This window comes from Mus pahari, chromosome 16 (genome assembly GCF_900095145.1).
Source record: "Mus pahari chromosome 16, PAHARI_EIJ_v1.1, whole genome shotgun sequence".
NCBI classification, from domain to species: Eukaryota; Metazoa; Chordata; class Mammalia; order Rodentia; family Muridae; genus Mus; species Mus pahari.
The window spans coordinates 17,597,538-17,618,625 of NC_034605.1; the positions used below are offsets into that span (position 1 = coordinate 17,597,538).

Consider the following 21,088-nt stretch of genomic DNA (forward strand, 5'->3'; position numbering starts at 1 on the left):
AAAAAAAAAAAAAGAAAAGTATTCGTTGTTTTTATGGAAACAACTGGAATTTGTTTCGTATGTTATCTTCATTAGATTTGTGTAGCATTTCCTCTGTAATTTGAAAATAGAAAACTAAACTTTTAAATGTCTAAAACAGAGGAAGTCTGTTAATAAGAAGAGATTAATAGAGTTTACCATTCAAAAAGATAGTGGAAGAATAAAGTTATTGGGGAAAACTCTGAGGACCGTTTTCTGCCCTTCCTGGATTTTCTTCTTGACAGTTGTTTTTACTTGGATGGAGGAAGGGTTTTGGTGTCTGTTCATGGCAGGTGTGTGGCCATGCTGGCTAGTCTTCTCTCACCATCGCATGTTCACAGCCTGCTGCTCCTCAAGCCCGTCTCTTCCTTTGTTCTCATTGGACAACCCTGTCTTCTCTAGATCACCGAGTGCTCTAGCCTTCTCAGTATACTCCATAATAAACCCTGAACATCCACTGAGAGACTGCTGTGGTCTGGACGTATATCACACAAGGGTCCCTGGTTCCAAAGCTTATAGCTGAGTGAGATCTTCTGTGCCCATGTCTTCATTTCTGTCATGTGTACAGAATATCTAAAGTTGGCTTGTCACCAACTTCAGATATTTTAGCAAGCCTAAAAGAAATGCCTAGTTAAATGTTGCTTTCTTTGCTTAAATTTCAAATTTGAATTCCATTCAAGCTAAGTCAGAACCACTGAACAAAAATCAAATAAGAAACAAATGTTTCTATATGGTAAACATGGAGAAGTAAAATACATAGCATTGTTCTCTCAAAGAGTTTATAATCTAATTAACTTCTGTTTAGAATTTATAGTGTAATTAATAATCTCATAACCTTTTATTTATAAGGTTTTCTTTTTTTATTCTTTAATTTCTTTGGTTTTAGAGCCCTTTGTCATGGATAAAAGGCTTGAAGTGGGGAGAGTACGTAGGTTCCCCCAGTGCTCCAGTACCTGTGGTCTGCTTCAGCCAGCCCCATGGAGAAAGATTTGGTTCCCTGCAGGCGCTGCCCACCAGAGCCATCTGTGGTTTATCCCGAAACTTCTGTCTTCTGATGACCTACAGCAAGGAGCAAGGTAATGTGAACCATAGTGAGGATCAGACAGGAAATCTTTTATAAGATTTAACTGTCACTAGCTCACCTGGACTGCTGCCTTATTTGACTTTTGAAGTTGCACAGTCTTTGGTGAAAAGCTGTTCAGAATTGTGATTACTTATGCAAGCTAGGCATTAAAGTGTAGTACATTAAAAAGTGAGAATTAAATGCAGTAGTGCCATTTAAAATGAAAGGAGTTTGAGGGAGTTGAGAACAAATGCCTGTGCTCCCAGGATGACAGCGTTGTCAGTCTGATAGAAACATACACATTCTAACTTTCAATCCCCAAGATGGGCAGATGGACTTAGCAGATAGATCTAGTGCTCTAGAGGATGCACTTGAGGGTTTAAACACACCCAGGGAGTGATAAGTATAAACACATGTCCTAAAAGCAGCTCTTCTGGTTCCCTTCTACAGTTCAGCAGCCATGCAGTGTGGAAAAGGACTATGTGGTATGGATCATTTCATATTTCAAATGTCACCCAGATACTGGAGAACTGAGGGCATTTTCCACTTATCAGTCCCTCTGTCCTTCCTGCTAACATTCTCCAGTGTGGAGACTCTCCTGCTTGGCCTACGGTGAAAAGGAATGACTGAGGATACTCCTGTTCATATGGTCCTCTGTCAGCACCCTTATCACTCAGCACTATAGGATTTAAATGTGTTTCATACAATTCTCAACCTATTGCATTTTATCACTAAGTCTCAGGCCCTTAATGTACCTTGAGAGCCATGCTCATTCTGTAACTTCTCAGTAGAGTGGGCTTGGGGTTAATCAATCTAGGTGTGTGTACAGAAGTACTTACACTGTAACCTCTAGAAGCACAGTTCCTTATTTGTATTCAAGCTCTGCTGTTTACTATGTATGTGGCCTTGAGAATGTTACTTGAGGCCTTCTAGATACTGGTTTTGATCTATTAAAAAATAGGAATACCAAATGACTTCCTTCCCAGCATGATTTATTGTGAAGACTCAAAATAGTGTCTGAAAATGATTAGCGTAGGGCCTGGATCATTATAAGTATTAATACTTAAATGAATCTATTAGGCTTTAACCATCCTGGACCAAGTATTATCATTGTTCACTGCTTTGACCTAAACCATAATAGGAAGTGCCACAGAAGCATCACAGAGAGCAATGATTGACAGCTGACTACACCTTGCAAATGAGTGTTGAGAGTCCTGATTGCAACTGGATGTGTTGAGTGCTAATATGTAAATAGCATGGCTCTGAGTGGTTATTTATCATAGTAGACAGCTGCACAAGATATGCACAATCATCATAAGACCAGTAGTCCACTTTCTTGGAAACTGGGCCTCAGACTGCCTGAAGGTTTTCCTACCAAGTATACTTTGTTCCATTCATGGCACCTTATGAACCTCTAAACCTAAACTGCAATTTTCTCACAAGCTCCTTCTCAAAATCCACTGTTCATTTGGTAAAGTTTCTTTCTCTAAAACAACAAATGAAAATAACCCCAATTAATTGATCATCAACCACATGTGATCTTTAATTCTGAATTAAGTAAGTCCCATGCAGAACACCCCAGTGAAAAAGAAGGTATTCCCACTCTTAGGTCCTGTGTATCAGCTTGATACACTGAGCGTTCTCAGACTCATGGCATTTGGCTCCTTATAGAAGCTCATATGTAGTGGAGCTTGTATTTTGTGAGCATATTCTCAGTTCTTTTGTTGTAAAACTGATGCCTACATTTAACTATTAAAAAAAAAGTCTGAATTGTATTTTCAATGTGCTGCTAATTCATCTAAGAGCTGTTTGTTTATCCACATATTGTATGTCTTCTTTCTGTAATAGCACATCTGTAGACAACAGAATGTCCTGAGAAAGAACACAGAATGTCCAAGTCTTTATACCAAAAATGGCACAATACTGTGTTATTAAAGACAGAGAAAAGACCAAAACCCTCTTGAGAGATAGTCCGCGGTGCCAGATCCTACAGCTAACCAGAGTGAATATATTGCTCAGAAAAGGATGGCTTCTCCCTAGCAGAGTTTACTTCCAGTTTTCAAAGTTGTTCATACTGACTACTTAGCACTAGATATCGAGACTGTTACTTAACAAGTATTTAGGTCATGTTTCACTTTTAAAGAAAAAGAATCTCAGAGCACGAATAGAGTAAGCTTTATTATTGTTGTCTATAAAATTTTATCTGAGAAGATAATTCCACTCTTAGGACTAAAACTAAGATGATTCTGTCTCGGGCAGATAAGGATATATTGCCTGAAAAGAGTGTATATTCTGCTTTATAAATGTCAGCCATTAACTTGCTGTTGTCTGAGGTGTTATATGAGACTATACTGACAACTAGATACTTGGTTTTCCCTTCTGTTGAGGTGTGAGAAGCATGAACAACACAGATATTCAGTGGTCTGCTATCCTAAGCTGGGGATATGCTGACAACATCTTACGGTTGAAAAGTAAGCAGAGTGAGCCACCAATCAACTTCATACAGAGTTCACAGCAGCACCAGGTAAGCTTGGGGATAAGGACTGTATGCTGATTAAGGTCCATGTCTCAGGAAGGAAGGAAGGAAGGAAGGAAGGAAGGAAGGAAGGAATCTAGAACACTGATCTACTTAAATGTCAGCCCAGAAGCTGTTATTTGCAGTGCTTCTAGATGTCATAATCCCTGCTCATCTGATTAGGTCCCAAGGTTTGATTTTTGCCTATTTCTTCATTGGGAGAGTTTGCCTGGGGCCTAATGTTTCAGTAAATGAGCTGCTTTCATCCCTGGTCCATTTGACTTTGCAACTAGGTCATTTTCTACAACCATAGTATCATCTTTGTTACCTGTTTTTCCTAAATAACCGAGCATCTGATGAAGTAAGAAGACACTGAGCCTCATATCCTGGAGCTGTGTCGAGCTACCAGCAGCTAGATAGTCACTGAGTTTGACAGATAACTTGGCCTCTCTAAACTAGAGTTGTCTTTCCACCTCTTTAAAACTGTTTATCCAGTTTATGTTGATGCCTTAAAAAGTTGCTATAAACATGTTGCTGATGTTTATAAAATTTGTGTGCTATACATATCCAATAGACACATGATAATGCTGCAGCCACCTAAGGCTCTGGATTGAACACACAACCACCTTCTGACTCTGTCCATCTTTTCACGGGGAGCTTTCTGACCATTGTCTGACTTCTCTTCCCTTGCCTGTGAAACACCCACTATCTGTTCATGTTTGCTGACATGTTCCCAACCTGGAATCCTAGAAGCTGGGTAACTACCCCAGGAATGGCTGACAGCAAAAGCAGCAATGGCCATGCCATGTTTTCTAAGTCATTTGTTACTGAGCTTGTCCAGAGGATAAAGGGACTGTGAAAAGCAATCTTATTACAAACTCTGATAAGATTTTTTTGTTTTGAATCATATTGGGGCATTTTATGCAAATAGAAATATGTATCCAACACAAGCAGGTGATGATGAATCATAAAAGAGCTGGCAGTGTAATTAAATTGCAAATGAGTCTGCAAAATCAGTGAAAACACAAAAACATACTCCAAAATAAGTGCGTTCCTTGCTGCCTTCTTTGTGGAATTGTCATGAATTGCAAGGGGAAAGAACACAGAGTGGGAGTTAGATGTGTAATATATCCTCCCTCTGCAAATATGTTGACAATTATAGTTATGACTGGGTGTAGGTCAGTTCTTTGGATCTAGTGCATGGCATCAACTACTGTCAAGTAGAGGCTGTGAGGCCACATGGAGAACTGAGCCAAGCTTGAATGGTACTTCCATGTGTAAGAATGAAGAATTTTATAACAAAAGAGTAATCCTTCAACCTTATCTTCCCTTATCCTATTTAACAACATTTACAACTACTAGTGTGATACCTATTTTTACATACACACTGCTTCCCTACAGGAAAACAGAAAGAGAATGCACATAGGTAAAAACTAGTAGCCCAGCTTGGTGGCTTCTGACACTTAAGAAGCTTAGACTTGAGAATCTTGAGTTCCAAGACAACCTGGGATACATATTTAGATCCTATTTCAGAACAGAAGACCAGTACATTAATGTTTGAACCCCTCACACATTGACACTCAAGCTTTGATTAATCCTGTATTATTTCGTTAAATTTCTAAGCCACAAGTGTGTATAAAAATAAAATTGTGAGACAGACACACATACATATACCAGGAGCCCACAGTGAATGGCTGGTGACAAGTGGAGGAGGGATTGCAGGGATAATCTAGCTCGAATGAAATTAAAAGTCAATAAACAAATAACTGAAAAAATGTATAACATTGTACACTGTTGTTTTTAAAACCTTGTATTTTTTTGCTAAAAATTATTGAAAGTACTATGGCTATATATGCTTCTGCTCTAATCTTATCAAGTAAAATGTTTACCTGGAAGCTTGTGATCATGTTTTTTGTGAGAAGTTCTCAGAAATGAGAACTATCTCTTACCTGTTTTTTTAAACATATACTTGTCTTTGATTTGTACTTTCAAAGGTGACCAGTTGTGCCTGGGTGCCTGACAGTTGTCAGCTCTTCACTGGGAGCAAGTGTGGTGTCATCACAGCCTATACCAACAGGCTCACCAGCAGCACGGTAGGTCCTGGTTCACTGGCACATGGTAGGACCTTTATGTCATTGAGGAAAGCCTAGATGATGTGAGGTATCCTTGTGTAAGGCTAACTTAAAACATGTGTTAGTCCTTCCCTTTTCTTGCTCCTAGAAAATGCAAGGTCACGTTCCTAACTCATTAGATTTAGGTTTACTAAGAGTGATGAAGAATTTTGAAAATAAACAAATAAATACATAAATAAAATAATCATAAAGGTCTTATTTTTGCTTCAGAGACAGATAATATTTTGAGTCATTATCTGCTTTGTATTTGGGCTTTTTCATGCTGCACATGTGGAGCTCGGAGGACATCATATGGGATTGAGTTCTCTCCTTCAGTCAGTCATGTGTGGGTTCTGGGGATTGAATTCAGATCATCCAGTACACAGGCTTGGCATCAAATACCTTTACCTGCTGAACTCAATAGGGAGCTCAACTCAGGTGCAACTTCCACACACACACAGAGATGTGGCTACCTCTTGAGTGGAGCCCAGCTGTGGGTGCAGACAGGGGACTTACCTTCTACAATACGTTCCACGCAGGGGCAGGAAGGGACACTTAGGAGCCTTCCTGGGATCCTAGAACTCCTTACTCAAGAGGGGGTGAGCCAGCCCCTATTTCTGTACCAGACTACAGCATGGGAAAATCTAAAATGCTAATGAGAGTAAACTCACCAATAAAAAAGCAGGTCACAGCCATGTGACCTTCAGACATAGTTGGCTTTAGAAAATCCATCTGTAGTCTTTGAGAAGTAGCACAGTATTGGTACTTGTCAAACTGAGGAGAGGAACAAACATTTTATGGCACTATATATAACTTGAAAAAAGTTTTAAATATCAGCAAAAGGTCAACTATGATATTTGTATGTAGTGTCATAGACCATTAACACCATTTAAAGATAATATCAAAAGTAGAAAATGCAAAATACAAAATAGAAATATATTTGTATAGCAATACTGCAAACAATAAAAATGTATGTGCCTTTAAGCAAAGACTAAACAAGAACAAATACAAATAAAAAGAAATGCGTTATTAAAAACTGAGCAATTTAAATTATTATAATCTGTTATTAACTTAAGATTTTAAAGTTAAATAGGATTGAAAAATGATCAGACAAGAATGCTGAGACATTTTGAGAAACTGCAGATTATCTTATATGGGTTTTTAATCTCATACTTTGCTTAATATTCAAATTCCAGCCCTCAGAAATTGAAATGGAGAGTCAGATGCATCTCTATGGACACACAGAAGAGATAACCAGCTTATGTGTCTGCAAGCCATATAGCGTGATGATAAGCGTGAGCAGAGATGGGACCTGCATAGTGTGGGACCTGAACAGGTACAGAAAACTCTTATACAAACATGTTCCTTGAGATATTACATATTTTATAGTATATAATAATAATAATAATAAATAATAATAAATACACTAACATCATGTCATTATTTTGTCAATTTAGACATGAAACACATACTTAAAGGTAGGAAGAGTAGCTCTGTAGTCTTTTTAAAGTCAGAAGTCAAATACCTTAAAAGAAGAATTATACGTCTTGAGGATAGGAAACAAAAGACTGTAATCCTCTGTATGACTGAATATGCAATTTCATGTCTTTTTTTTAGGCTATGCTATGTACAAAGTTTGGCTGGACACAAAAGCCCTGTGACGGCTGTCTCTGCCAGTGAAACATCAGGTGACATCGCTACTGTGTGTGACTCAGGTGAGCTGCTCCCAGCTGAAGCCTAGGGTTGTCCATTTCCTGGCTCAAGCTGTCTAGAGCTTTTCTCAGCCCCCATCAGTGCAAGCACTTTGGCCATGGCATGGATGTATATTAAAATGTAAGATCCTAAATTGACTTCTTACCTTAGGCAAGAGTTAAAATTGTTGTTTTCCTGGGAGATGTAAAAATTCATTTGAGTACATTTAAACAAATTATTGTCACCTAATTATCTGAAAGCTCTTTTGTTTTCTATACTGCTTTGCTTTTGGTAAATAACTATTGGCTATGTTACCTTTCTTGTGCTTGAAAACAAGTTTTTGACAAATTAAATTTTATGATGTTACTTTCTTTTTGGTGTAATAAGATACTCTGAAAAAGGCAACTTAAAGGAGTCTGTTTGTTTTGGTTCATATTCCAGTGTACAATCCGTAATGGTGGGGAAGTCATGGTGGTAGGTCACATTGTGTTCATAATCAAGAAGCAGAGAGCAATGGATGCTGATGCTTGGCTCTCTTTGTCCTTTTTATATACCAGGATTTAAGCCCAGGGAATGGTGTCACTCACAGTGAGCAGAATTTTCCATCTCAATTAGTTCAATCAAGACATTGCTGCAAAGGCATGCCTAGCAGCCTACCTTCTAGGTGATTCTAGCTTTCAAGTTGACATTTGTGATTAAACGGTCACAGATTTGATAGGCTTTTAGTGATAGATCATGAATTGGCAGACACCCATCTGAGATAGAAAGACATTCCTAAGCCAAACGGGAAGTGGGCTATGCAGGGAGAAAATAATGAAGAAAGAAGAGGGGCACCAGCCATTGGCCAGTGTTGAGTACATCTCTAGTTTCTGAGACAGAGAAATGGGGAATTCGGTAGAGGTATGACTTGCTTTAAGTTCCAGGAGAAAGATACATCTCCTAATTAAAGGTCACAATTGTTTTCCCGTATTTTTATGTTTAAAATATGATGCATCTAAAGCTGTTGAAGAGCTCTTGAATTTTCCGTTTGTATTTCTATTTGTACGGATCCTAAAATTGAAAGAAACCCTTGAAAACTATTTGCTTTTTAACATCCATTTAATATATAGAGTACCTTTGATACATCTCTAGTGGGTAAGCCTCTGTTTATTTGCTTGGTTGCATTTTTCTATTATTTGGGTTTTTTTAATTTTATGTTTATTTATTTTATTTTATATTTTATTTTTAAATTTTATTTATTTAATTAATTTTATTTATTAATTTTGAAAACTAGGTAACACTATATAGCACAAACTAGCCTTGAAGTTCTGTTCATAGAGCATTTCTCATTGGGAATGTTCAACCTAGACTTGCTATGTCATTGCAGAATAAAGATAGAAGTGAGCAGCCAGATGAAGAACTAAAGAGGATCTGGCCCAAAAGGACCCTGATCATAGGACTGTTTTCCTGGGCTTGAGACTAGACTTGGAATGCACAGGGCTATGTGCTCGAGCCCAGAAGCAATCATGTCAGGCAGGGCTTCTGTGAAGACTCGTGTAGGCTGGTAGCGGTGTAACCTCTGTTCTCTCTTTTTCCACAGAAAGCAGAATCTGAGATTTCTAACCCTCTAATTCTGATTCCACAGCCAGGAGCCATGGTCAGAAGGCAGGGGTTCCCCGGGTTTGGGAGCTTTGTAGTGGGTACAGAGACAGTGACTAAATGCTCAAATCATAGGTGTCTCTTGGGGTTCTGTTGCTGATTTTTTTGGATACCGATTCATTGTTTTGTTATTATTTATTTCTCTACATAGCCCAAGCTAGCCTAAAATCATAGCAATCCCCTACCCTAGCCTCCCAAGTGCTGGGGACATAGGTATGGCCCAGCATGGCCAGCTATTCATTTATTCTTGTCGTTGAGCAAAGGCACGGCCTCAGTGATGTTATAGATTTTTTGATATGAAAGTGTTTCTGTCCTAGTCCCAGTCATAAAATAACGCCATGAAAACATCCTTATCTCCTCCTGATCACTGCTAAGGGTCCAATCTCAGCTGTGCAAGGGAGTAGATGACTGACAGCCTTGCTGATAGTTCTGCCCTGGCCTCCTCACTGGCAGCTTTCCTTCACTGGGTTGCAAACCGAGAGACACTGGGGAGATAATAGAATGGTTATTTATTAAAAAAGAAAACTCTCAGCTTTCTTACTTTGACCCCATTTGAAAGCTAGGGCTGATCCTAAGAGAGCTCAGTTTGGAAGAGTTAATTACTGGATCAGCTAGTGGTGGGATATTCTGGGATCCCTGGATATTGAGCAGCATAACAGAACGACATAGAAATTTTTCTAACCTGAACAAAATGCTTTCTCAATGTTTTTAAGGCCTCTTGAGAAATGTATAAAAGGACTCATGAAAAGACATTAGATATAGCTAATGTAATTTTAAAAATACTTTTTTAAGACAAACCACACTCGTGGTCAATGAACTATACTGGTCTCCTATTTACTTTTAACACTCAAATGGAACTAAGTCATAAAATGCAGCCTACAAAGTCTTGACCTTTCAGAGGATACATCTAAGCACACTTGAGTCAAATTTTTCAACTCTTCCATTCTTATTATGGGATATGATTTTTATAATGATAAGACTGAAGTTCAATTATGAAAATACTGTAATCAGTTTCTTCTGTCTTTAACCATTCTGTCTCTGGATCAGAATGCCTGTCTTTGGAGGATGATGGATGTGCATGCCCTGGCCATCTATTAAACTGGCATTGTGAAGTTGGGGCAGTGTTCTAAGATTCAGGGCCAGCTGGTTCACCAACTTCTTTTAATTTCCAAGACTGTGGATAAGAACAGAGATGCCCAACCTTGCAACTTTCAGTTAATGTGTTGTTTTGCATGAAAACAATCTGGTATGGCATAATGGTCTCTCACTTTGCTATATACACTTTTTAACTGTATGTTTTAAACGGATGGGTTTGCTTTTGGGTTGTCTCAAAATGCGAGGTAAGCTGCCTTGACTAATAAATTACATGCCACACTTAAGGGCATCAGGTCCAGGGTTAGACTTTTCATTTTAAAGGGTTAAGCCATGAAATATCTATGGACCATGATCAAAGAGGTGATTCTCAGGGCTGGAGAGAAGATTCAGGGGTTAAGAGTGTGAACCCCTCTTGTAGAGGACCCAAGTTTGGTTCCCATTATCCATGTCAGACATAACCCCAGTTCCAGAGGATCTGTGCCTCTGACCTCCATAGGCACTGCATTCAGATGTACACACCCACGTATAATTTAACTTTTTTAAATGTGTCTTTCTTTTAGAAGATGGATCTCTTTTAAATTACTGTTTCCGGCATCTCCCAAACCATGTTCTACAATTAGAAGTCACAATGGCACTGAGGAAATGGCAAGAGTCTGGTGCATAGCATAGAATCTGCCTAGAAGCCTTTCCTGAGTATGCACCGCAGTGGCTCAGTTACAGCAGCAGCATTGGAGCCGGCACCAGTATTTCAGAAACTTTCCCACTGACCTCAAAATTTGTTGTGGTCACTAAGCACTATGTCCCCATTCCCCGCCCACCTCACTGGAATACCACTGGTCACATGCTTTCTTACTTCCACCTCTGTGACTACCTGTTCTAGATCTTTTTGTTTATTTTTTCTTTATTTTTTTAATGGAAAATATATTTTTTCACATAGTATATTCTGAGTATGGCTCCCTCCCCCCAAATCTTCCCCACAACCCAATTCCACACCCTTTCTTGTCCTAACTCATTAGAAAACAAACAGGCATCTAAAGGAAAAACTAAAATAATAATTTTTTTTAAATAACAGAATAAATGCAAACAAACCTGGGTAGGAAGGAAGAAAAGAAGGACGGAAGGAAGGAAGGAAGGAAGGAAGGAAGGAGAGAGAGAGAGAGAGAGAGAGAGAGAGAGAGAGAGAGAGAGAGAGAGAGAGAGAGAGAGAGAGAGAGAGAGCACGAGCGCCAAAGAAAAAGCACAAGAAACATATATAAATGTAGTGATACATTGGCAAACACAGAAATCCCATAAATACAAAATTAGAAACCATATGCAAAAGAGCTGTAGGGTAAAGAAAAAAAAAGAAAAAAGAAATACCCAGACAAAGCATTATGAGACAAAACCAAGCAAACAAACCTCCAAAAATATCATTGGGTTTGTTTTCTATTGGTAATTTTCTTCTGGACATGGGCCTAGCCTTCAGAGTGGTTTGTATGTCCAGTAAGACTCCACTGGACAAAAATGACTTTTTCCACTTGTGATTGATTATCAATTTCTGTGATAAGGCTTTAGGCTCATTTCCACCTCCACTGTCAGCACTTGGGCCCCATCAGGCCTAGCCTGTGCATGTTGCTGCAGTCCCTGAGCTCATATGTTTAGAAGGCCTGGTTTCCTTGCTGTCCTCTGTCCCCTCTGACTCTTACAATTCTTCTTTTCTTTTTCTTAAATGTTTTATTATGTAAATGCATTTTATACATCAAATATATTAATAATATTGAGTATTTTAAGAATCAAATAATACATAAAAATTTGTTCAACTTTTATATTGATATTCTTTCATACCCTAAAATATCATTAATGAATATTTAATTCTATCCATAACTGGGGATCCTATATAATCCTGAATACTAAATTGTTTCAAAACATGCAAAATATTCTTTGGGAATTAAGCATAGTAAAAGAGCATAAAATATTAAAAATGAATCATTAAGAAATATATTCAAAAGCCCTTGTATGATACCACCTGACCTAGTGAGAGAGTATTTAAAACGCATTATATATCTTTGTACATTGTCTAACTATAAGTTTCCTTTTAAAAGATTATCAGTGTTTCTAGGAGAGAAATTATTTTATCAGTAAGTATATTTTAAAATTTTCAAAATAGCAAAATCTCTTTGAAGTTAAACATTAAGAAAATGATGAGTTCAAGCACAGTGAGAAAAATTATCAATAATGTTTCCATGATGTTTGTAGAACATGATTTTAATATTTTCAGCTGTTAATATTCAACAATCAATAATTATTTTGAGATATATTTCATTGTTATGTCTCCCTTTTCATTTCTGATTTTGTTAATTTGGATACTGTCTCTGTGCCCTCTGGTTAGTCTGGCTAAGGGTTTATCTATCTTGTTGATTTTCTCAAAGAACCAGCTCCTGGTTTGGTTGATTCTTTGTATAGTTCTTTTTGTTTCCACTTGGNTCCTGGTTTGGTTGATTCTTTGTATAGTTCTTTTTGTTTCCACTTGGTTGATTTCAGCCCTGAGTTTGATTATTTCCTGCTGTCTACTCCTCTTGGGTGTATTTGCTTTTTTTTTTTCCTTCTAGAGCTTTCAGGTGTGCTGTTAAGCTGCTAGTGTATGCTCTCTCCAGTATCTTTTTGGAGGCACTCAGAGCTATAAGTTTTACTCTTACCACTGCTTTCATTGTATCCCATAAATTTTGGTATGATGTGTCTTCATTTTCATTAAACTCTAAAAAGACTTTAATTTTTTCTTTATTTCTTCCTTGACCAAGTTACCATTGAGTAGACTGTTGCTCAGCTTCCATGTGTATGTGTGCTTTCCGTTGTTTTTGTTGGTATTTAAGATCAGCCTTAGTCTATGGTGATCTGATACGGTGCATGAGATTATTTCAATCTTCTTGTATTTGTTGAGGCCTGTTTTGTGACCGATTATATTGTCCATTTTGGAGAAGGTACCATGAGGTGCTGAGAAGGTATGTTCTTTTGCTTTGGGATGAAATGTTCTAGAAATATCTGTTAGATCCATTTGATTCATAACTTCTGTTAGTTTCACTGTGTCTCTGTTTAGTTTGTACTTCCATGAGCTGTCCATTGCTAAGAGTGAGGTGTTGAAGTCTTCTACGATTATTGTATGGAGTGTGATGTGCGCTTTGAGCTTTAGTAATGTTTCTTTTATGAATATGGGTGCCCTTGAATTTGGAGCATAGATGCTCAGAATTGAGAGTTCATGTTGGTAGACTTTTCCTTTGATGAGTATGAAGTGTCCTTCCTTGTTTTTTTTTTGATAACTTTTGGTTGAAAGTCAATATTATTTGATATTAGAATGGCTACTCCAACTTGTTTCTTGGGACCATTTGCTTGGAAAATTGTTTTCTAACCTTTAACTCTGAGGTGGTGTCTGCCTTTGTCACTGAGGTGTGTTTCCTATATGCAGCAAAATNCTGGGTCCTGTTTACATATCTAGTCTGTTAGTCTGTGTCTTTTTATTGGGGAATTGAGTCCATTGATGTTAAGGAATAGTGATTGTTGCTTCCTGTTATTTTTGTTATTAGAATTGGGATTCTCTTCATGGAGCTATCTTCTTTTAGGTTTGTTGAAAGAAGGTTACTTTCTTGCTTTTTCTAGGGTGTAGATTCCCTCCTTGTATTGGTGTTTTCTATCTATTATCCTTTGTAGGGCTGGGTTTGTGGAAAGATATTGTGTAAATTTGGTTTTGTTATGTGATGTCTTGGTTTCTTCTTCTCTGGTAATGAGAGTTTTGGTGGGTATAGTAGCCTGGGCTGGCATTTTCTCTTAGAGTCTGTATGACATCTGCCCAGGATCTTCTAGCTTCCATAGTCTCTGGTGAGAAGTCTGGTGTAATTGAGATACCCCTGCCTTTATATGTTACTTGACCTTTTTCCCTTACTGGTTTTAATATTCTTTCTTTGTTTAGTGCATTTAGTGTTTTGATTATTATGTGATGGGAGGAATTTCTTTTCTGGTCCAAACTATTTGGTGTTTTGCAGGCTTCTTGTATGTTCATGGGCATTTCCTTCTTTAGGTTAGGGAAGTTTTCTTCTATAATTTTGTTGAAGATATTTACTGGCTCTTTAAGTTGGGAATCTTCACTCTCTTCTACACCTATTATCCTTAGGTTCGGTCTTCTCATCCTGGATTTCCTGGATGTTTTGGGTTAGGAGCTTTTGGCTTTTTGCATTTTTTTTTTTTGTGTTGTGTCAATGTCTTCTATGGTATCTCCTGCACCTGATATCCTCCTATCTCTTGTATTCTGTTGGTGATGCTTGCATCTATGACTCCTGATCTCGTTCCTAGGTTTCCTCACTCCAGGGTTGTCTCCCTTTGTTATTTCTTTATTGTTTCTACTTCCATTTTTAGATCCTGGATGGTTTTGTTCAATTCCTTTTCCTGTTTGAATATGTTTTCCTGTAATTCTTTAAGGGATTTTTGTGTTTCCTCTTTAAGGGCTTCTAGTTGTTTACTTGTGTTCTCCTGTATTTCTTTAAGGGAGTTATTTATGTCCTTCTTAAAGTTTTCTATCACCATCATGAGAAGTTATTTTAGATCCGAATCTTGCTTTTCCAGTGTAATGGTATATCCAGGACTTGCTACTGTGAGAGAATTGGGTTCTGGTGATGCCAAGTAACCTTGGTTTCTGTTGCTTATGTTCTTATGCTTGCCTCCTGCCATCTGATTATCTCTAGTACTACCTGCCCTCACTATATCTGACTAGAGCCTATCCTTCCTGGGATTCTGGTTGTTTCACAACTTCTCAGAGTTCAGCTGTCTCTGTGATCCCATGATTCTGGGATCCTGGGATCCTGAGATCCTGGGTGTATCAGAGCTCCTGGGAATGAAGCTACCTCTGGGACCCTGAGATCCTAGTGTGACCAAATTCCTGGGATCCTGGGATCCTGGGCGTGTTAGAGCACCTGGGATTGGAGCTTCTTCTGGTTGTTATGGGACTGGCTGTGGAGTTAGTGCCCAAGGTCTACTCAGGGCACCTCTCATCCTGGGTATGTTAGAGCACCTGGGAGTGGAGCTTCCTCTGGGTGTTATGGTACTGGCTGCAGATTTCACACCCAAGGTCTGCTCAGGGCACTGGCCCAGACCAGAAGGGTCTTAACATCCTCTCTACCTCCTTTTCTGAAAGGCTTCCTGAGCCCTGATGGGGAAGGAATGGATCGTGACATCCCATTTAAGATCAGTGTTCCAGGGTCTCCTACTCTCTGCTTACGGGTCTCTGTATTTATTCCCATCTGCTACAGGAGGAACCTTTTCTGGTGATGGCTGAGCATGACACGGATCTATGAGTATAGCAGAATGACATCATTAGAAGTCATTTTGTTGCTATGTTCCTGCAGAACAGTAGTATAGGTCCCTGACCCCTAGTGTCAGTTCTTCATCATCCAAGCAGTCTATAATATGGGTTCTTCTCATGGAGCAGTCCTTAAATCCAATCAGATATTGGTTGGTTAGTCCTATAAGCTTTGTGATACTATATTGTACTAGTGCATCTTGCATACAGTCACCATTGTAGATTGAAGGGTTATAGCTGGGTTAGTGTTTACTGTTCTCCTTTGGTAGTGTGAGGCATATCCCCTAGTGCCTTAACCACTAGAGTACTACTGATTAGGTACCCCTACTGAGGGGCGAAGGCACCCCTCAACTTTTGTGTATAGGCACCAGCTCAGCTTTTCTATGTTCAATGAATTGTGTAAGTGTTTTCTTCAGCAATAGAGCCTTACTATCAAGAGTGCCTCTTTTGTTGGTCACTGCTGTGGTACACCAGGCTAACTGGCCTACAAACTTCACAGGTTCTATCTCTACCTTCTGTCTTACCATGGGAACACAGTAGTGTTCAAAGCAATTGTATCTAGCTTTACATGGTCTTAGTTTCATTACCTGTTACTAACATGAAACACCCGAGTCAAGCAACCTAAGGCAGAAAGGCTTATTTGGCTCAATTCCAGTTAAGTCTGCCGCTGGAGAGAAGTCAAGGCAGCAGGAACCTGAACAGCAACAGTGAGCAGCAGAATTAACATACACAAAGCTAGTGTTCAACTTGCCTTCTCTATCTTGTACGTATAACCCAGGATCCCCATCTCAGGGAATGGGGTCTACCCACAATTAAGAAGTGTCTTCCCATAGTAATAAAACTTACTAAAACAATTCTCACAGACATTCTCAGAGGTTAAACTGAATCTAGAGGATTCCTCGCAGGTGCACCAGGCTGGGTGTCAAGTTGACAGTGTGAACTGTGGCACAGTTCTGGGGATCTGGACTCGAGTTCTTATGCTGGTATTTCAAGCACTTTACCCACTGAACCATCTCCCAGGCCCCTCACTCTCTAGGCTTTGAAAAGAAAAACTTTGTTTAATTCAGCTTTAGTAAATAAAATCCTATGCTAGATATTCTGAGGAATGGGGATTTTTAAAAATAGTTTTTTAAATACATACCATTTTTATTTTATCTATTTCTGCCTCTCTTAAAAGTCGCTTTTTTTTTTTTTTTTTTTTTTTTTGTAAAGTAGGGTCTCTATATGCAGCCCAAACTGACCAGACACGCATGCTCCTCCTGCCTCCCGAGAACTTGGATTGCAGCTGTATGCCACCATACTCGGCTTAAGCCAATTCTGTCCTGAGGATGGGGGACTGCTCACACGTCTTGTATGTGTGGAGGCCAGGGGTTGGCTGGGAATATTTTTATTACTCTCATCTTATTTTCTGAGAGAGGACCTAAGTTTTACCCACTGGAGCTCACCATTTCACCCAGACCCTTTCGCCAGCAGTCCCCAAGACTCTGCCTGGGTTTGCCCCAGCACTGAGGTGCTGTGCATGACCCACCACACATGGCTTTTATGTAGTTGCTGGGATCTGGACTCAATGCCTTACTCTTGCACAGCAAGCATTTGACTCACTGAGCCATCTCCCCAACTCCCTCAAGTAGCTTCCTCCTGAGGGTTTCACAGAATGTTTTTCTGTCTTTTAAAGAATCACATTCTCAGTATTTTCAAACATAATTAAGATTTGCCAGTTCATACACAGAAATGTAATCATACAAAGATTCCTGATTCATTTCCCTCCCTACTGTTTCACTTCATCAGTGATCACTGTGCACAGAGGACCAAATACGTAAGACTGGACCACTCCCTGTGCAGCCATTCAGAGTCATTGTAACCAGGGGTTCCTCTGAGCTGCGTCAGTGAGCAAGCAAGGGTGGTCCTTACGGATGCCCCAGGGACTTGTGGTGATCTGTGGTACGATTTGATGTTTCAGCTGGCGGGGGCAGTGACCTGAGACTCTGGACAGTGAATGGGGACCTCGTTGGACATGTCCACTGCAGAGAGATCATTTGTTCTGTAGCCTTCTCCAACCAGCCTGAGGGAGTCTCCATCAACGTCATTGCTGGGGGATTAGAAAATGGCATTGTGAGGTAAGAGAGGACTTGACTTCCTCCCAGCCATGGCTCACTGCGGTTGGAGGAATGAATTTTAATGTCTAGCGTATTAAAATATAGTACTTAGAGATTTGGAGTCACTTTGGATGTAGGTCTTTATTCCTGTTGTATTTTCACAGTAAAGCTAGTGCAGTTTGGAAGTATTTACTCTAAAATAGTAACCATATAAAAGTAGGCAGAGTTCCCTCCCTTTCCCACCTACAACGCCTGCAGACTTCCCAGAGGCAATGCTGCTCTTTGCAGTAGGTTATCCTGGCAACTCAGCAAAGTGTGTGTGTGTGTGTGTGTGTGTGTGTGTGTGTGGTTTTAGTTTGCATAATTGAATAATGGCTTCTCTTTGCTCTAGGTTATGGAGCACATGGGACTTGAAGCCTGTGAGAGAGATTACATTTCCCAAATCAAATAAGCCCATCATAAGGTAAGAAAAAAATGTATAATTGTATTTTTTCTGACATTAAAGCATATAGACCCAAAGAATGCAGGTGTGAAGGCTTCATGAAAAACCATCCTCTAACCATGCAGCAAACAACCTGTTACCAGCAACAAGCCAGCACACTCTTGTCGTGTGGAACTCAGTGTATGGTGTCTAATGTCTAGTGGAAAGACAGGCTGGCTCAGAGCCGGGAAGCCTCAGGGACCATAGAAACTGTTTCCACTTCCACCTCTGCAATGACAGTCATGTGACTGCTGCCACTGGGATGTGCTTGACAGAAAAAACAGCAGTCACCCTTCACTCGGCTTACAGACTTGCCTTTAAACCCAACTAGTAGTTATAATATTCAAACTATACTTAATTAAAATAAATTTATTTTGATTGTACTGAATTTCAGAATTAATGAACCTAAGTTATCTGTTAATTACATTATACTTTGCTTTACCTTTATCCTCCAGAGAAGCAAAATATATCTTTAAAATAAATGTCCCTTAAGGCCTGGGTGTGATAGCACACACCTTTAATCCAGAAGCTGGGATGCAGAGGCAGGTGGATCTGAGTTCCAGGCCAGCCTGGTCTACAGAGCAAGTTTCTGGAAATACATAGAATGGCTCTGTCCAAATGAATAAAAACACAAATGTCATTTGATTTTTAAAGGCAAAATGTAATACTGTGATCTCTTTTTGAAGTTTCTCCCACCCAGAGCTCTGGGGGCCCAGTCCTATTCTAGTTAAACTGAGCCTGAGCCTTGGTAGGGGTGACTGTGTTGGCATCAGTCAGCACAGACAGTTTGCTAGCCATCTTTCCATTTATGATTCTCTGGAGTGGAAATACCTTAGTTGCAGCATCACAGTCTATGTGTTAAGAACTGATCTGTACCAATGGGTTTGCTTTTTCACAGTCTGACATTCTCCTGCGATGGCCACCATTTGTACACTGCCAACAGTGAGGGGACAGTGATCGCATGGTGCCGGAAGGACCAGCAGCGTGTGAAGCTGCCCATGTTCTACTCTTTCCTCAGCAGCTATGCAGCTGGATGAAGAGAAGGAGCGTCCCCACAGGACAGAAGCACCGCTCTGTGAGCCTGGCTCCACCAACTGCAGAAGCAGATGACTAAGCAGATATCCAGGAACGACAACACACGTGCCTCTGTGCACGCTTCCCCAGCCTCTGCAGGCCCGAGGGTAAAACCTTGCCCTCATTCCGTAATGGTGTGGAAGGCTGGCTCTGCACACACTAGCCAATTAAAGTCAGAATCTTGATGCTTTTTCCCCAAAAGGTATGCTGAATCAAAGATCACGGTCTCTGTTCTCCTCCTTTTTCAAAAGGAAAGAGCGGAACGTAAATTGGTTAATTATTTATCTAAAATACTAAACATTATATCTTAAAAGTATATCCCCTACACTCAGCACACCCAATAAAAGGAAACAAAAAAATAGGACTTTTCAGGATTCAGAAAGCAAATTACTTAGCAGGTGCCTCTGCACCCAGTACATCCGGAATTGGAATGCCTGAATAGAGCGTGCGCTCTGCTGCTGCGTCACACTCAGCTGGCTTTGCTGTTGTCCTCTCTGCCCAAAGGAGAGCCAGGGGCACGAGCTTCAGGGACTGTTGCTTCCTTCACATCCTAGCTCCTCATAGGCTTCTACTTAAAGTCCATAACACTAGGTATCAGTACCCTTGGTTCAGTGACTCGTTTTCAAATATAATGGTAAGTGTTTTAGCACCTGCCATCACGTCCGTCTGACAGCACTGACCGCATCTGCACTGGGAAACTCCACACAGCACTCTACAGTGTTAGCAGTGTGGTGGAGGCACAGCAGCTAGGAAAGTGTGAAGGAAAGGGAGACAGTGAGTGTGCAGACAGAAGGCAGAGTGAGTTATCGGGTTAGGGATCGGTTTCACTTGTTCCTACTGAGACGCCTAGGGCAGGCCCCGTGGCGTGTGACAACAGCCCTGCTCTGGAACACCATGCCTGCCCCCTGGGACCACTGGCTTTTCCTTGAGGTGCTGCTTTAGTGGCTTTGAAAACTTGTGCAGGCTCAGAGCTACATCAGCGTGGGGTGGAAGCATGTGTTGCTGCCCGTAAATGACTTGTGCATTTGTGATGGAAATCTAATTCATATAATGTTTACAGGACTACTTTTGTAACCTCCAGACTTTGTAAAACATTCTGCTTATATCCACAAGATGCAATTCCAGAGTCTCTGCTGTAGGGACAGGCACGGGGAGAGCAGGGCCTCATGGGACCTTTAGGTCCCATTGACATGGGCCCCATGTTACTCCTAAAGTCCACTTCAGAACAGAGATAACATTACTCCTACTCACGTTGAAGTGATTGATTTGTTTTTAAAAATTCAGCTAATGTCTAGCTTTCATTTTTTTTACTGAGAACCTCAAGTTAGTCTCCTATTAGAATAGGAATGCTATGCAGTCTTGGCTTTTTTAAGGGCCAAGTTTCATCATTTATCTAAAGAGGAAAATATGCAAAATATCTGGTCTTGTTAAGCGTGCAATATTCTATTTTTATGTAAAAATAAAAAATTCATGGGGGGATTATTTATTGAGCATGAGACCTAATATGTATATGTTGGAAACGCTTTGTAACATGCATGTTATAGCACACATTCCTGGAAGTCATCACATGCTGTTACCTTTTACACACTGCCACTTCAGTTTGGAAATAAACTTGCTAAAAATAGACTTAAACCTGTATAAATGACTTGTGAATGATGACAAGATCTCAGTCCATGGCTGTTGCAGAACAAGGTGTATCTGGAAGTCCTGTTATTAGTCACTGGCTGTGTGGGGCCAGTGTTCTTCTCAAGGAATGGGACCAACAAGAAGCCATAGTTCACCGCTGGTACAGCTCGGGACTCAAGATGAGACTGCATGGCTGCAGATAAGCACAGATACCATGTGGCTAGAGAGAAGGAAACAGTAGCCAGTGGATTAGATTAAGAGCACCATGAGTAGTAATAGCTCATGGGACAGGGCCTGTGACAGTCTGCACCTACAGTTGGGCTTTATGGACAGCTTAGTGGGACAGCAGGTGTGGG

General features: G+C 40.0%; 1 protein-coding gene across 3 annotated transcripts in view; it reads left to right on the forward strand.

Moving 5' to 3' along the window:
- Lyst (lysosomal trafficking regulator) overlaps nt 1-20,723 on the forward strand; it is a 176,466-nt gene extending 155,743 nt beyond the window's left edge. For all 3 annotated transcript variants that reach the window (XM_029547347.1, XM_029547346.1, XM_021215502.2), the window contains 8 exons: nt 905-1,094; nt 3,469-3,605; nt 5,591-5,689; nt 6,904-7,043; nt 7,325-7,422; nt 17,416-17,572; nt 17,943-18,014; nt 18,931-20,723. In XM_029547347.1, coding sequence (XP_029403207.1) covers nt 905-1,094; nt 3,469-3,605; nt 5,591-5,689; nt 6,904-7,043; nt 7,325-7,422; nt 17,416-17,572; nt 17,943-18,014; nt 18,931-19,069 — 1,032 coding nt within the window. In that variant the 3' untranslated portion in view covers nt 19,070-20,723. The remainder of the gene's footprint in view (nt 1-904; nt 1,095-3,468; nt 3,606-5,590; nt 5,690-6,903; nt 7,044-7,324; nt 7,423-17,415; nt 17,573-17,942; nt 18,015-18,930) is intronic.
- The last annotated feature ends 365 nt before the right edge of the window (nt 20,724-21,088 follow it).